At 34.9% G+C, this 17375-nt stretch overlaps 2 protein-coding genes across 5 annotated transcripts in view; one reads left to right on the top strand and one right to left on the bottom strand.

The window, feature by feature from the left end:
• LOC138702888 (uncharacterized) overlaps positions 1-12428 on the top strand; it is a 24523-nt gene extending 12095 nt beyond the window's left edge. For all 4 annotated transcript variants that reach the window (XM_069830267.1, XM_069830266.1, XM_069830265.1 and 1 more), the window contains exons 5-8: positions 5-259; positions 3565-3784; positions 6124-6335; positions 8679-12428. In XM_069830267.1, coding sequence (XP_069686368.1) covers positions 5-259; positions 3565-3784; positions 6124-6335; positions 8679-9067 — 1076 coding nt within the window. In that variant the 3' untranslated portion in view covers positions 9068-12428. The remainder of the gene's footprint in view (positions 1-4; positions 260-3564; positions 3785-6123; positions 6336-8678) is intronic.
• Positions 12300-17375, bottom strand: Zfrp8 (Zinc finger protein RP-8). Its single transcript, XM_069830272.1, has 4 exons — positions 16742-17375; positions 16244-16435; positions 13809-14023; positions 12300-13051 (listed from the first exon to the last, which is right to left on the bottom strand). The coding sequence occupies exons 1-4, from the start codon at positions 17256-17258 to the stop codon at positions 12899-12901; spliced, it is 1077 nt and encodes a 358-aa protein (XP_069686373.1). The 5' UTR covers positions 17259-17375; the 3' UTR covers positions 12300-12898.

Genomic DNA, 17375 nt, shown 5'->3' with positions numbered 1-17375 from the left:
GTAGTGCCTGAGCCATCAATTGTTCTACATGAGAGCATAACTTCAGTCTTTGCTTCAATGGAAAACTTTGATAAGGAGCTAAATGCTTTGAACAAGATGACAAGTTCTGTATCAAACCCCGCTCAGAGTAGGAAGGTGTGTCAGTTCCTAGAAGCAACATTTGCGTCACTCTTCCCAGGCTGTAAGGCTCTTCCTTTTGGATCCCGTGTGTCAGGCCTGGCTTTTCCTGACAGTGATATGGACATTTTTCTTGATACAGGTATGCATGTGCATTATATCATTCTAGAACATGTGTGAAGGTGACATTTTAACAATTATTAGAGGTGGGGTGTGACAATGTTTTGCCGTCACAGTTGGGAGCTGTGACAACTCCTGAAAAATCGCTGTGACAGTGTGACTTTTGTGTCCGGATGATTCGTGGCAATTGTGAATGTTTCTCATGACGAGCCTACAGATGATAATGTTTATCACTTTTCTGCAAATTGAATTGATATACTAGTGCCATGTCTTATATCAACAATAGCGATTAGCGCTGCAAGTGTACTAGAAGCAAAAAAAAAAACACTGTAATGTGTGAGCGCATATATTTGTTCGTCCACACCTGTGGAGTAACGGTCAGCGCGTCTGGCTGCGAAACCAGGTGGCCCGGGTTCGGATCCTGGTCGGGGCAAGTTACCTGGTTGAGGTTTTTTCCGGGGTTTTCCCTCAACCCAATACCAGCAAATGCTGGGTAACTTTCGGTGCTGGACCCCGGACTCATTTCACCGGCATTATCACCTTCGCATAATTCAGACGCTAAATAACCTAGATGTTGATACAGCGTCGTAAAATAACCCAATAAATTAAAATATATTTGTTCAAGAATGTTTTCAATTACTTAGGTGACTCATATGTAGAAGAATATAGCAAGTGCATTGTAGCTTGAGTATGAAAGAGTTGGCAATGTTAAACTCTAGAGTGAGACATAGATCCCAGATATGTTGTCCTTCAAGTTAATCTTCTGATTTGTAGTTGTTTGGACTCTGGGGCTGTGACATATACTTACATCAGTCGCCAATGCTATGAATCACTTATTGGTCAGAGATGGCAATTTCTTGGAGCTGTAATTTTGGAACTACAGTCACATTTGGAACCAGTGACAAACCTGTCATATCTACAAAATCACAGGTCTTCAAATCACATCCCACCACTAAAAATTATGTGTATGCATGTGAAAAGGGGCCACTTATTAGGTATGAAATTGAGGCTATTTTAAAATTTTATTTCTTTTAACAGGTGTATGTATAATTTTTTTATGTTCATGAGATAACATAACATAATACCCAATTCTATTGTTATAGAAATAATTTTGAATGGGTAAATGTGACCCAAAAATTGCATTGTTTAAATTTAACGGTTTAGTACTCCAATATAAATAGGCTACATTTAGGACCAGTTGTATAAACAATTAACCTCAGTTAACTTAGTTTTTAGTTACACTTAACTTCGAATTTTTGGTTATATAAATACTGTCGGTTATTTTGTCTTTAAGGACAGTTGTATAAACAATTAACCTCATCCTATCACATCGTCGGGGTAATGTAACTCCGCCTTCCAGGCACCCCAACCTCAGAAGTGGGTTACAATTAAGCCACGGCCAGAAGAGAAGACCAGAAATGTCGAAAAGACAACCTGGTGGCATTGGATTAAAAAAAAATAAACAATTAACCTCAAGTTCATATATCAAATTAATTTTCAGTTATACTTAACTGCGAATTTTTGGCTTTATAAATACTAGCTTTAGGTTATTTCATCTTCAAGTTAAATATAAAGTTCTGACAAATCATCTTATTCAAATCTGGCTTTCAGGTATAGCTCCCTGTGAAGCTGACTTAAATAATTTCAGGGAAAAAATTGTTCCAGGGCCAGGTATCAAATCTGGGACCTTCGGCTGAGCGGGCCAACTCTCTACCGACTGAGCTACCCAGGAACTCTACCAGACCGAGGTCCAATTATTCCCTTTATATCCACATACCTCAAATGGGTTGACAAGATGTCAGAAACCCAGCATTGAGTGCACACCAAGCTCTGTGTGACTTAAATTTGTGATTTCCTGTTAACTAATAGTGATGTATATTATACAAATTTGGCTGAAAATTGGACCTGGGTCTGGTAGAGTTCCTGAGTAGCTCAGTCGGTAGAGTGTTGGCATGCTCAGCCAAAGATCCTGGGTTCGATACCCAGCCTCAGAACAAGTTTTCCCTTTAAATTATTTGAATCTTGTCGTGCTAATCATATCAATTGAAGTTCACAAAAAAATATTGCCAAAAGAAAAAAAGAGAAAAATTTCTCCTTGTAAGTAAAATGGTGAGTGAAGTTTTTTTTCATTGGATTTCGACAGACTTTTGTTAATTTTTAAGTTCTGAATATGGTGAAATGATGTTACACACACTTTCAATTTTTTTCTGGGTTAAGTTAAATTATCAAATTACAGTAATACATTTATTTCCAGGTTTTTGATCATTCTGATATCTCATGTGATGATGATACTGAATTTTGCCATGCTCCTCGTGTTTTCCTCAAGCGAGGAAATCTGTTCATTGAGTTTGATGACAATTTAAAATTAGATTTCGGTTACCAAATTTGTAGTGGAAGAGCTTGAACGAAGTTACATCCTCAGTTACAACCACAAACAAAATGAAATCGTGCTCTGAATCCAATGTTCATGATCCTCCTCACACATATCAAGTATTAAAACACATATCCAGGAGAACATGATGATTGTGCTTTCTCTCTCATTGATTAAACAGTTGAAAATCAACCGCAGATATCAGTTAGTACTAAACTTAGTTTAATTTTATACAGCATTATGTAGAAATTAATCTCGAATTATTTACTAATGTTCATAACTGTTCATTTTTGAGTTACATAATTTAATATAAATGCATCTACTGGTCAGTTAACTTCTGTTGGTTGTCTCTTCATTCATCATGGAATTCCTCATCAGTGGCATGGGAATTTTACATTTCTTCCTGAAATCTTATGATACTTCCAAGGAATACCAATTCTTTATATGTGTATAATGCTGGATGCGAGCAACAGTACTTACTAGTTTTTTCTCCATCAGGGGGTTGTTTCTCAAAAATACTAGTTTAGTAGTTCACCAGTTACTAGTTACCAGATATTATTAGTTTTTTCTCCACCAGTAATCAAACATAGGTCTTCTGAATTAGTCGTCAGAAATTCCACCACTGGTGTCATAGGGCGAAACAAAGATATTAATTTTTTTTTTCTCCACCAGTAATTGAACAGAGGTCCTCTGAATTCGTAGTCAGAAATACCACCACTGATGCCATAGGGAGAAATCAGAATTTTTTTTCTCCACTAGTAATCGAACAGACGTCCTCTGGAGTGTCTGAAATGCTATCACCAGAGTCACAACAGAAAGCAGAAAATATATATATATATATATATTTGTAATAATAGTGCAGTGATTTATTTATTATCATTGATCAAATTAATAGTTTTGATTGGGATAAGTTGAGTAATAAACACGTTGCATTACAACGTAGTTCATCATTTCAGGGGGAATGTATGATGGAAGACAGAGACAAGAAGCGGTTGTACAAGAACTGATTGTTCAAGTAATAGAAAATGCATTGAAAGACCTTCCAGATTGTGAAAATATTGAAGCAGTTCCTAAGGCTCGCACTCCCATAGTACGGTTTTATCACAAGCCCAGTAGGATGCAGTGTGATTTGGCTTTTCGACATGGATTGGGATGTGAAAACACAAAGCTCATCAGGTAACTAAATCTGATACAGTGGAGCTTTCATTATCAGCACTATTAGTTACTGTCATTTCTACTAACTGTAGTTAGCTATTTAATACCATTGATTGCATTATCGTTGGAATTATACTAATTGTTATTTTTACCAGATCTCCTGGATGACTAACATTTGCACAGTCTTAAGCAACTGGTCATGCACGCAAGTATTTTCGTTATAAAGACCCACTATTCTTGTGACACATGCATCTTAGATTGTTTCAGCCGTTTATTTCAACGATGTGTCATCAAAATACGTGATTCATTGTTCAGTATTTACTAAGCTTTTCTGTTACAGTTCAGTAAGTTGTATAAAGGCCACTGCACACTGGACATTATACTATAAAGATATATAGCTAAAATTTGTGCAGCATGCGATTATATGTTAACCCGCACACCAAAAGAAAACTATAGCCTGCTATAAGCTATAAAACTGCTGTACAGCGCGCATTTGACTCCTGGCTGTTTTTACAAAACATAGCGAAGGTTGGCACATACACAGAATGTGAATGCAACTACGAAGTCCAGAATATAGGTTTAGGCAACATTCTAGCGTCATATTTGCATTGCTGTCAGAATCGAAAATTTAATACAGGAGGTGAAACAGCTTCCTTGTCTGTGGAAAATGAGCACACAGTTCATATTTATTTAAATCTTATAAACTCTGATTTCTGTGGGCATATTATTCTATGTTGCGGAGTAAACAAATGTTAGTATCAGTAAACACGCTAATTTAATTGCTTTCCTAAAATTAAAAGATGATGAATATAGAGGAAAAAATCTGAAATTGGTTATGTACTAATATGTGATTTTTTTTTTCAGAAAACTAATAGTTGTTACAGTCTGCGTCACCGTTTTTGGCATGTGAAATAAGTAATGGGAATGTTAAGTGCTAGTGTTTTACATTTGCCGCAGTCAGTCTGATAACTGTGTTTGGCAAATGGCTGATGTGCCGTGTATAGGAAGTGGTACCATTCTCTTACTGCACTAGCAACATGTTCACAAACTAGGCACTATATATCTAGGACACACGCCGAAAACGCTGGCGCCAGCTGTACTGCACTCAGTGTGGTAATGAATATTGTTACCATAGTGAAATAAGGATGGATAAATAGGCATTATTATAGATAAATAATAGGTTTACAGTGCTGATATACTAATACAAGCAAGAGCAATATGAACTGCTGTACAAAACTTATTACCTACATTCCATCAATTTCTTCCTTTGAATCTGTAATTGAAATTACTGTTGGAAATCGTTTTGAATACGATACCAGTTTTCATGCAACTCAATCTGTATTGAATACGATTCAACCTCACTTTTTAGGTATATAGAACTTGAGACTCAGATCGTTCTGAACCCACGTTTTCAAGAAATGAGGAAATGATTTTGTTAAAAGAAAGTGTTGTTGAAGCTTTTCCTCATCATTTTCTAAGTCGTGATGTAAATTATGGAATTCCTCAAATTCCTCCCTATGAATTATGATTATTAATTTCATTTCTTCCGCTTCTGTTTTAAAGCCAATGTAAATAATAACAATCCTTCTGGATCTATCCTCTTGGCCATCTTGCAGAAAATGTCTCTGATAAAGCATTATTATAGCATCTAGTGTGCGCATGTTCATATCTTATCGCTAGCTATAATATCACACAACAGCATAGCACTATATAGTATAAGATCCGGTGTGCCCTGGCCTTAATGGATGAACCACTAAGTTAAGTCAATGTGATAATGTAAAGGAATGCTGTTTCTTGTCGTTGTATGATTATGATTGTTCCGTTTTTTTTTTTCGCAGTTTTGTGGAACGAATTATAGACGATAATTAAAGCTCTACTGTACTTTGTTTTCACTTTTTTTTTATTTACATGAAACATTTATATTCGAGATACAAGAAATGAAAATTGTAACATTGTGACATGAAAAGTTTACTCTTGACGTCACTTGTGGTACCATAGAAACACAACTTTGTGCCTCGTGGTTCTGATATCTAGAAGCGATAATGATGTGTAAATTCCTTTTCTGGTCATCATCTTTGCCTGTCATGTAATCAGGGTTGCGAATTCTGCCTTAATGATATCTGCACTTAAATAGGATTCATCCATGCCAGATTAGTGGAGTTAAAGGAAGTTCCTAGATTATCATATGTGGAAATTGAAATTGGTACTCAGCTAAGCATATTTGAGTATTTTTGTATTTATTGAAAATTATTATTTTTTATGATGCATTGCACAGGAGGATGAAGAAGAGGAGTGTTTGTGAATTTTTGTTTTATAAAATAATTACAGTAGTTGTTAAATATTAATTTTTGTGCTTGTAGGTTTTACTTATCACTTGACCCTCGTGTGAAGTCGCTGATAATATTCCTGAAGCAGTGGGCGAACGTTCATGGGTTGATTGGGCCATGCAACATTACAAACTACGCTCTCACGTGGCTTGTCATTTTCTACCTACAGCAAGCTTCAGGCTTTGGTCTTCCTCCAGTTGAATATCTGATGAAGCTTCATAATGGAACAATGAAAACAATTGCAGGTACATGAGGACTGTCTGAATAGAATTAATGGTGGTTGTTTCAGTGACATACACAAAATGGCAAAAAGGAAACTCCAGGATTTCGTATTTTTCTAGTGACTTTTTCACTGTAGATTTGTTCAATTTAAGAAGCTCGTCATTGTTATTGCTTACATACAAAGAAATGCATAATAATAATAATAATAATAATAATAATATTATTATTATTATTATTATTATTGGGGTGGCCAGATAGCTCAGTTGGTAGAGCAGCTGGCTACGGACTGGAAAATCCGGGGTTCGATCCCAGGTGGTGACAGGATTTTTTCTCGTTGCGAAACTTTCAGAACGGCCCCGAGGTTCACTCAGCCTCCTATAAAATTGAGTACCGGGTCTTTCCCGGGGGGGTGAAAGGCGGTCAGAGCGTGGTGCCAACCACACCACCTCATTCTAGTGCCGAGGTCATGGAAAGCATGGGGCTCTACCTCCATGCCCCCCAAGTGCCCTCATGGCATGTTACAGGGATACCTTTACATTTTTATTATTATTATTATTATTATTATTATTATTATTACGGGGATACCTTTACATTTTTATTATTATTATTGAAAATTTCGTCTGTCTGCCTTACGAGGGCTGTGCGATATATTTGGGTGGTGGAGCTGCAACCTTACAGCCTCCCAGCTTGCATGCTTTTGTTTAGGATAAGCTCCCCTAGATCAGTTGCTTCCTCTTCAGCTTTTCAGCTTAGAACCTGATGTACCCTGTATGCTCTATTGTATTATCCCCAATAATAGGGTTGCGTTTTCCATCAAATATGCCATTCTGAAATCATTCTTCTCTGCTGGTTTGCTGTTGGGACTTAACACATTATCGGTACCCTCTGTCCAATTACTATACAATGGGGCAGTGTAACCTGGAGCTCGAGAGGGAAGGGCTGCTTAACTCTGTTAGTAGGACTACCTCTGTTTTTTAAGAAAGGTAAAAGTTTGCACATTACTGGATGAAATACGAAATGAAGATATAAGAACAGAACTGAACATATTTTCCATTAGCGATCATATAGAAGAAAACAAGCAAGAATGGATATAACATATTAAAATAGTGAAAAATTACAATAATGAAACTAATTTAATACTAAAATATAAACTAGATGGAAGATGAGAAGTGGGAAGACCCAGAAAATGATGGCTGGAGTGAAGACAGAACATGCTTCAAGCCTAATCCCTGATAGTGAAGTAGAAGATTATTATTATTATTTTATCTTTATAGGAGATTATAAATTTAAAGCTGTAGACAGTTTTATTTATTTAGGCTCACAAGTAAACATAATAATGACTGCTCAGAAGAAATTAAGAAAGATATGAAAAGTACAGGAGAAAAACAGTCAAAGTCACAATTATCTTAAGGGTGGTGTCACCTTCTAATTCAGTATATTACTGCAAAATTTATTGCTGTTCCTAATGAAAAAGTAGGGAAAGATGACACTCTATCTGAGGTGATAATTCTCCTTTACCAGTTTTGGTAGGAAAAACATAAATTTTTCAGTAATATACTGAAGTAGATATCACCCTTAAGAGAACTGCGATTTTGATTGATTTTTCCCTGTACTCTTCATATGTTTCAGGTCAACAGACTCCTGAAAGCAACTAAAATTATATTTGTTAACAATTAAAATTAAATTAAATTATACAAAACATTAGTTAGACCTATCCATACATATGGATCAGAAACATAACAAATCAGTATCTGTGAAAGGAAAATACTGAATCATATTTAGGCCAGTAAATATAAATGGGGAGTGGTGAATATGGTACAAAAGCGAATTGTATGACCTATATAAAGATATGGACATAACTTGTATAAAGACTAAAATGGGCTGGTCATGTTATAGGATTCAGTGACCAGTCACACAGCAAAAGAATACTTACCTCAACAGCTGAAGGTAAAGGGCCAACAGACTCCCAAATTCAGATGGAAAGATGGGATGATTAAGGATACCAGTACTAGACTCGTTTGAGATATGAATTGGTGAGCATTAGCACAGAATAGAGTTAGGAACTTCGAAGGAAGGTTATGGCCCAAAGAGCACTGTTGTGCCACACGATGGTGGTGATGATGACCGAGTATTGATCCTGGTCCTTGGCATATGCTACATTCTGGTAATGTTGAACCTGAAGAGGTGTTTCAGGAGGTAATCATGCTGTATGATCATACAGAAGAATGCTATTGCTGTAGGAGATCTGCTAGGTCCTTTATATCTTGATATGGTTTGCCTTGTAGCTGCAATTTTTGATTAGCAGTTGTAGTTTCCAACATACTCATTTGTAATCGTATTTTAATGGCTATGTTTTTTTTTTACAGGTTGGGATCGCAGCTTTTGTACAAATAAATCACTTCTACCACCCATTAGGAGTCAACAGACTGTATTTCAACTTCTTCGTGGCTTCTTCAGACACTATCAAGACTTCGACTTTTCAAAAAATGTTGTATGTCCGTTAATTGGAATTCCCATAAGTAAGAGCTTTTTTGTAGGAGATATACACAGTCTTCCACGGTCCATGGATTCCTACGTGTACAGGGTGTCAAGAAACAAGCATGCTGAACGATTTCGCACACAGTGTTCCATGTGTGTTCAGGATCCGTTTGACTTGAGTCATAACCTCACTAAAGGCACCCCATCTGCCATTCTAAAGAAGTTTAAAATTCTCTGTGGACTTTCAGCAGATATTTGTCATAAAATGTTGAACTGATTTACTAGAAAGCTTTCAGCATTGTATTAACAATGTACATAACTAGTGGTAAGAGATAGTGGAATGTTACCTTAATTTTTGGCAGTATTAGAGTAGCTATTAAGATTTCAGTGTATTCTTTTTCTTGCACACAGTGATAATTGATATTTATTAAATTTCGCTGTATATAAAATACTCTTAATTTACATGTTTAAATACACATACAGAGTGACCCAGTAAAAGTGTGCAAAATTAAACAGATAGGGGATGCTTTACAGAACAGTTTGAGATAAGGAACTTGGGAACAGCGAATTCAAATTAAGGAGATATGAACTTAAACATGTTTTTAACATAATTTTTCTTTGAACTCAGCTCAGAACTTGAAAGTCTTAAAGTTGGACGAAAAGGAGGTTAAAAACGACAAAATTCCCGTAATCATCTCCCTGTCTATTATAACATATTCTACAGAGAGTTCAACCACCTATTTCTCCAGAAGAAAAGCACTGAACATGTCTATTGTTATTGCTTACTATTTTCCATATTATCTACATTTATTTATAATTGTTACTTACATTTTTAAATTATTTCGTATCATTTACAAATCGTAATTACTTTTTGTACCTCATAACAGGTGCTCGAAATGATGGTGACCAACATTTAGTATTCACATTTAATGTTTACATGTACACAATCTATTGTGTTGTTTGTTGACCTATCATTCTATTTTATTTACATTGTCACATTAAAAAAAAAACTATGACCATGATAATATCTTTGAAAAATATTGGAGTGCAAGAGGTCAAATGACTTTATTGTCAAACACCCGGCATTAGAAAATAACAACATTACAAAACAGGATATGAGTGCAGTACATTGCTAAACTCAAGATTATAAATTATATAATTTTAAAATGTAAATAGTAATTGTAAATACATGTAAATTATGTGTAAATAAATATAATATCAAATTTAGATCTCTCTCTCTCTCTATTATAGGGCTTTCTGCAGTGCTGTAGTTTTTCCTCAACCAAACAAAGTATCATGTTGTTCATTTAAGTTTTTTTCCTCCATTGCTCCCTATTTAATATATCTGGATCTTGCAGTCCTCTAATTTTTCTTCATACTCCGTCCATATAATTTTCATTAGGTCTTCCTTTACTAATTCTTTCTTCTGGTTTATAGATTGACAAATCGAACTGAAATTCTGACCGAGTTACTACGTGAGCGCTGGCTGCCTTGGGGAGGAGCAAGTGAGAAAGCACGGAGGGAAGGGAGAGAGCACTAGCATTATGCACTTGCAAGTCCACTCACAGTTTGTCACACCTGCTAACAAAAGCATTAAAAGGTTATCTAGTTGCCTGCAATGCTAGCATAATGGAACCTTCCTAGCCGACAGTTGAGGCAAAAATGAAGAATCCGTTATTGTGGTAATACTGGAGAGTGGTTCTTCTATTGGTTGCGATGCCCACACACACCCTCTCAGATATTTACGTGGTGATTGGTGACTGAATGACGAGGAGCGAGGGAGAGAGAAGAAAGAAAGAGAGAGATTCCAGAAGTTGGCGTGTTTTACGGGGTTTCACTTGAAGTTGTCAAACTATACATCGCATGATTTCTTCCAGTATTCTTCCATCTTACATCCTTTTAACATGCCCATACCATTGTAATCTTTTTTTCATTTAATTATAACATATCTTTCTCTACATTCATTATCTGCCTCATTGTTGTATTATCTTTTCTCTTCCTGACCTCCTAGCTGATCTTCTCCAGAATTCCATTTCAGTGACTCTTAATTTACCTTCTTGTACCCTATTTACTGTCCAAGTGTCTTCTCCATAGAGCATTATACTCTCCACTATTGTTTAATAGATTATTTTCTTTGTATTAGCCAAAATGTTGCTATTCCATAGTAATAAATGTAGATAATATATGAAAAGCAGTAAGCGACAGCGATAGACATGTTTAAGCTCACATCTCCTTAATCTGACTTTCCAGAGCCAAAGTTCCCAATCTCGAAATGTTCTGTGGAGCACTCCCTATATCCTGTTTAATTTTTGCGCGCTTTTACTGGATCACTCTGCATAAATAGTGATGACTGATTTGAAGACATTTCCAATAACATGGTTATTTACTGTAAAGGTTATGTATTTGATACTGTATAGTATTTATGACCATAGTACGTCTCCAAATGTATCATGTGCATAGCAAGAAACGTATTTTTGAATTCTGATTATTGTTCCAAATATGAAAAAGTAGATAGCTGTGTTTCTTTTAATTGGAAAGTTTTACATTATTCACATTCTGTTCATAACAGAAATGTCTGTGATTAAAGCTATTATTTTAGCTACTCTGGGTTTTACTATGGACAATCTTATTTTGTGTATACCAAAGCATCTAATGTTCATTCAGTTTGGTGATCATTCTTTATTTATTTTTTGTCTTTCTTCCTTTCCTTCTTTAGTTTTCTCTTTTGTCCTTACTGAACGATGGACCCAAGTTTCATGTATTCAAACCCAGCTTGGATTTTAAAGAAAAAAAAAACCTTAACATGGCTTCCTCTGGGAGAGAAGTAAAGTTTTCGGTCCCATGTCCTAGATTTACGAACATACGAGGTGTAACTGAAAATTTCTTAAGACTGCATTTGTAATATCCAAATGACAGTATGTACAGGTTATTGTGATGGATCTCCTGACTGAACACACCAAATCCAACGGTGTTTCCACTTCTGCAAACATTTCTAGAAATTATTCTTTAGGGTGTTAAAAACACTCTCCTGTATTTCCCTGGATCTCTTCAGTTGTGTCAAATTGTCAAATGAAAAATTATATTTGTGCAGATTGCGAAATGCTTGTGCAATTTTATAAATAATTGTGCACAAAGATAAAATTAATAAAGCATGCAGAAACAAAAAGTTGTGTAATTTGTTTCTTGGAGTTTTATTACTTTCAATCCATTTTATCACATTCTACATATACACATACTAAAAACTGGATATGATCTTGGAGATGTCTCAAAAAGTTAGGATATTAACCATATACGTGAAATTCCATTATTTTAGTTGCCCTTGTGATTACAGCATGTGTATTCCATATGTAAAATATAACAAATACAGTTATGTGTAATGACAAATTTCTTCTCAACTGAGGGAGATGCAAAAGTTCCAAGTTATATATGAAACCAACATTTACAACTAGTCCACATGTGCCAAAACTTAAAACAATTTTTCAGTAACATTTTGTACCGGTATATCACTATTCTTTTAAGTTAAGTGTAATCAAGTATCTGTGGTAGACACACCAATGTCTTACAAATGTATTATTTTTAGACATAAAAATGTTTCTTTGTAGATAACTTTATTTAAATAAACATTCATCTTTAAGTTATTTATTTTTTAAGCTATTTCTGAAACACACTTTTCATTCCATTGTCAATTCTGTATTTTATTTCTTAAAATATTTTCAATTGATAAAAAATTTACTATTTTTACTGCATTTCTCATGGAGACTTTTATTTTATTGGACTAAAATATGTAAAAATATTCCTGTAATCCACACATAAATATAGTATGCAAAAAGAAGCAGATGAAGTTTAGTAAAAACAATACTTTGAGCGCCATACTTCAGCTTTTATGGTCTAGATCAGCGGTTGGCAAATGTAGTACATTTAGTACTTGTAGAACGCGACTTTTCAACCTCCATCATCTAGTTCACCTCTGCTGGCAGGGTTGGTTAAATATCTAGCATATGAGATGAATGAGCTAGCAGGTTTGCTGCAATCACTGTAAAATGGCTGAAGGTACAAAAATGTCGATCACTGGTTTAGATATCAGCAGACTCTTCCAGCTTGTATAACTTCAACTTGAAACATCCTGTTTCCACAGAAACTCTTGCTTGTATGCTGGAATGCCATCACAGCTCTTTGAACATGTATACACTGCTAATATTCCCCAATCCACACTCTTTTCAGTGTTGTCCAGATCCAAGTAGTTTAACATTTGTGGCAGTATCTGAAATCATTGTAAAACACAAAAAATGTTATAAAGTACTGGCAGTGCCAATCATTCTAGATGGCTGTGAATACTGGATTGTGAAGTATGGTACCCTTCTTGTTGTTTCCAATGATTCAGTTTTTCATATAAACATAAATAAATAATTGAGCTTAGAAAAACAAAAAAACTTCACAAACTGCATTATACTTGCTTCGACCCCTTGTTTTTGGCATTATCATCTTCCACTTCGCCATATCTACTTGTCCCACATGGGGTTAATTTTTTTTAGAAAAACAGAACATATAGAAAAATAAGTTTGAAAACTGCTGACATGGCCCCTTTTCGCAGAAAATAGTAAACAAAATTAAAAATGGTAATGTTTGGTATTATATTACCGTATTTACTATTGTTGTGGGATTTAATCGATTATTTATAGAAGCAATTGAGAGATAAAGTGTGAATAGGGGTAATACGAAGAGTAATACCTAATCCCCCCCCCGTATAGTCTTTCTTTCTCCTTTTTCTCCCTTCACCATAATAAAGTTACATTTTATCATTGAGGATAAACTGTAAGTAAATTTTGCCTGGAGGGCTTCCTGACCTTACTTTTGTTCTGAAAAAAGCCATGCAAGTCATTTTTACCACCCTTAAAAATCCATCAGTCTCATTCAGATTCCAAACTGTAAACCACCCACTTGATCACTGAGAATATGCCTTTAAAAGTGACACAGTATCCGACAGAGCATTTTTTTCTGAGAAGAAATTCTATACTAACTTGAAATTCAAACTGGCGCTGTCCACCACAGTATTCGCAGCAAGGAATGTCACCCTCCTTCGGTATATTGTTTGAAGATATCCACATGGGCTCACCACTTCTTTCATACCGCAAGATTTGCTCAGGACTTTTCTTTATTCTCTCACTGAACTTGAGAAACTGTTTGTCTTCACAGGATGTTATCTTCTGCAATTCATCATCAACTGAGTCATCTCCTACAAAATCAATTACTTAAAATTAAACTTGAAGTTAGGTTAGAGTCTATTTTCTTAGTAGATATTTAAACATGATAGAAGGAAACATATTCATGATTTCGTATTATATGCTAAGAAGGAGGGAATACTTCATTGGAACTACTGATTTTGATATGTTTCAAATCGAAGTCTAGTAAAATTAACTATAGCAACATCAGATGATTATTATTATTATTATTATTATTATTATTATTATGTTTTTGTTATATTGTTTGTGCTGAACTGTAATTGGCCTCTGGCTGTTGTACAGCACATTAAATATAAGTAAATAAATAAATAAATAATTATTTTTATCCAATAACTTGTCTTATTCACCCCAACTCTATAAGGGGCTAATAAATGTCACTGGTGCCTAGAAGCATAGACTACTTAGTTCATCAGAGACTATCCAGAGTGCATCACAGTCGTGGATCCACATTATCATTCGTAATGGAGAATTGCTGGGATGTCGCAGAGGAATTAGAGTAATCGAAAAAATAACTATGTTGTCTGGACTAACTTATGGGCTTGTCAGGCACAAGTTATAAATTCAGGATACAGTGGGATTTGAATGCCCCCCCCCCCCAAGTTTATAAGCCCAGGACTCTAGCAGTAAGTCATGATGGTGGTTAGAAGACAGTTCATACAATAAACAAAATCTGTCGAGTCACAAACAGCAAAAGTCATGATCTGCTGCTGTTTTAGGTTAGTATCTACCTTCCCTTCTGTCAGATCAAGTAGGTGTGGTAGGTAGTAGCTCACTGTCTACATGTGATACTGGTCGCTCTGAATTCAAGATCCGAGTAATTATTTTTCTTTCCCTTCTCCCCCCCCCCCCACCTTTTTGTTACATGTTGTATTCCATGGACATGAGGGATTATGTACAAGATGGGCACATGATGCTTTTGGACGAAAAATTTGCCTAAAAGGCATGAGGTTTTAGTAGCATGATATTTATAAAATATTACTCTTTCAGTGCTTTTAATTCCCTTGATTTTCAAAGCTGCTTTCCGTATAATTTCATTATTTTTCTTGTAATTATTAAAAATATAACGAAAGTAACTTTGAAAATCAAGGGAATTAAAAGTGACAGTGTTTTTTCTTTCTCCTGCAAAATCCTTTAAAAACACATAGTGGATTTTGATCGCATAGTGATGACATGTAGAATAATATTATACAAAGGAATAAAGAAGAATAAAATGTTAAATTAAACGGAATTGGGCACCCTTTCATTACCAATCTCATGTCTATGCATTATCCTATCAAATGAATCTGGAAGGTATTGTATTGTATTTATTAACATTCCATGGTATTCATACATGCTTACAGCTAGAATATGGAACAAGTCAAAAAACTTAATACTATTATAAAATCTTAATTTATAGTCACAGTCTAGATGAAATATATACAGACGAGATTTACAATATAGTCTACTAGTACAACACATAGTTTTAGTATCAATTTCATGAAGTGTTATTGAATGTCATGAATTCACCTACAGAATAGAAGGCGTGAGAAATTAGGTACTTCTTTAATTTGGCCCTAAATAATTTTATGTTTTGAGTTTCATTTTTTATATCGATAGGGAGGCTATTAAAAATTTTTACTGCCATATAACGCACTCCTTTTTGATAGCACGATAGACTTGCCGATGGAGTATGAAAGTCATTTTTTGACGTGTATTTATGCTATGAACTGTTGAATTAGTTACAAAGTTTTCACGATTACGTACGAGGAAGACTATTAATGAAAAGATATACTGACAAGCCATGGGCATTATTTGTAGTTTAGGTAGTTTAGAATATCCAGTAAAAGAAAACAGACTACAACTTTCTCTGCCAACAACTCGGCATATTTTAAGCAATGTTTACGAAACGAGGCTGTAGGCAGAGTGAACAAAATAAAATTATTTTTAACACTTGTACCGTAAATAACTATTTTCAAATGCTTATTCTTTGCAAATAATTTAACAATGTACCCAACAAACTTTTAGGCTATTGTAAATGTTCCTATGTCTTCATATTATTTATCTTAATGTTTTCTTTTTCCTTTCAAATTGTCACACAATTGGTTTTCATGATTATTCTTTATGAATTGATTAGTAGGCCGATCTATTCGAACCCTTATTTAGGGCGGTTTTTTTTATTAAAGAATTAAGATATTAAAAATTAGCTAGATGAGAAAGTAAAATTATAAACAAACCTTGTAATGTTCCAGCTTTCCCTTGCTGAACCATTTTCTGAAACTCTCGTAACCTTTCTTCTTCTGTTTTCAAGTCGCTATTTGTCTCAGTCTCATCCACAAGTACGCAATCCTCAGATTCTGTTACTATCTCGAACTGGGGTAGAAGAAATCCCATTTCTTTTCTGGCTTCATTTTCTTCGAGTACAACTCCTGTTGTTGCAACATATACAATATGGTTATCATTCTACACTTTCTATTACCTATCATAAATTAAGCAGCCCACCCCTACATACATTTATACTGAAACGTGACGAATTCGATAGAACATAGCATTACTTTTTCTGTACCGTACTCACAATACAGCTTCGGGGATACAAATTAAATGCAATTATGATACCACAAAAAAATTACTTCTCCATTATATATAAAGAGTCTGTTTTGAATGCAATTAGTAGTGATTTTTAATATGGGAAAAATGTAATAATTTTTATAAGAATTTCAGAGTCCTCAACTAACCTGCCGAACATCTTTGTTTATGACCAGCTTTCCAGTCAATAATTTGATGTTCTTTGCTGCAATACGAAGCTGTTTTACATTTACTGCAGCGGCTTCCACCCCTTGCTCCACAAACACAACATAGTCGACATAGTTCTGGGGTCACATTTGGTTTCCAGTCCTCTTCTTCAATAGGAGGATCAAATGAATAGAAGTTGTTTTTCCTGGGTAGCTGGCATCTAAACACTTTGAAGTTAGCACTGTTGTTATATTCGCAGCATTGTGTGTCTTTGCATAAGAATACAAATATTGTTCTGTGAAAACATGAAACTAGTTCTTCAATTGGAGCATATACCTGACATAAGAAAATGCATGGTTTCTTGCATTTATCACAAAGTATAACATCTGGAAGATTAAAGGGATCCAACCATGCTGGTGTACCACCTGCTTTACTAGGGAAAAATCGACTTTCTAATTTCCATGAAGCACAATCCTCTATGTATCCCAGGTCAATTACTCTACTTTGCTCTTCTGCCATAATTATAGTACAATAACTAATGTGTATATAATGTGTTCTTCACAATCACTTATAATATAACCTATACGAGCAAGCTTATACATTTACCACTATATTTCGTGAAACAGGGTTGCCACG

This window comes from Periplaneta americana, chromosome 7 (genome assembly GCF_040183065.1).
Source record: "Periplaneta americana isolate PAMFEO1 chromosome 7, P.americana_PAMFEO1_priV1, whole genome shotgun sequence".
NCBI classification, from domain to species: domain Eukaryota; kingdom Metazoa; phylum Arthropoda; class Insecta; order Blattodea; family Blattidae; genus Periplaneta; species Periplaneta americana.
Note: the sequence above shows the minus strand (reverse complement) of the source record. Positions and strands in the feature narration are given on the sequence as shown.

Coding starts and splice junctions, on each gene's coding strand:
- Zfrp8 (XM_069830272.1), bottom strand. CDS start 17,258: ATGGCAGAAGAGCAAAGTAGAGTAATTGACCTGGGATACATAGAGGAT. Junction 16,436..16,741: donor TAAACAAAGATGTTCGGCAG/GTTAGTTGAGGA, acceptor TTGCAACAACAG/GAGTTGTACTCGAAGAAAAT. Junction 14,024..16,243: donor GAAAGCTGGAACATTACAAG/GTTTGTTTATAA, acceptor TTGATTTTGTAG/GAGATGACTCAGTTGATGAT.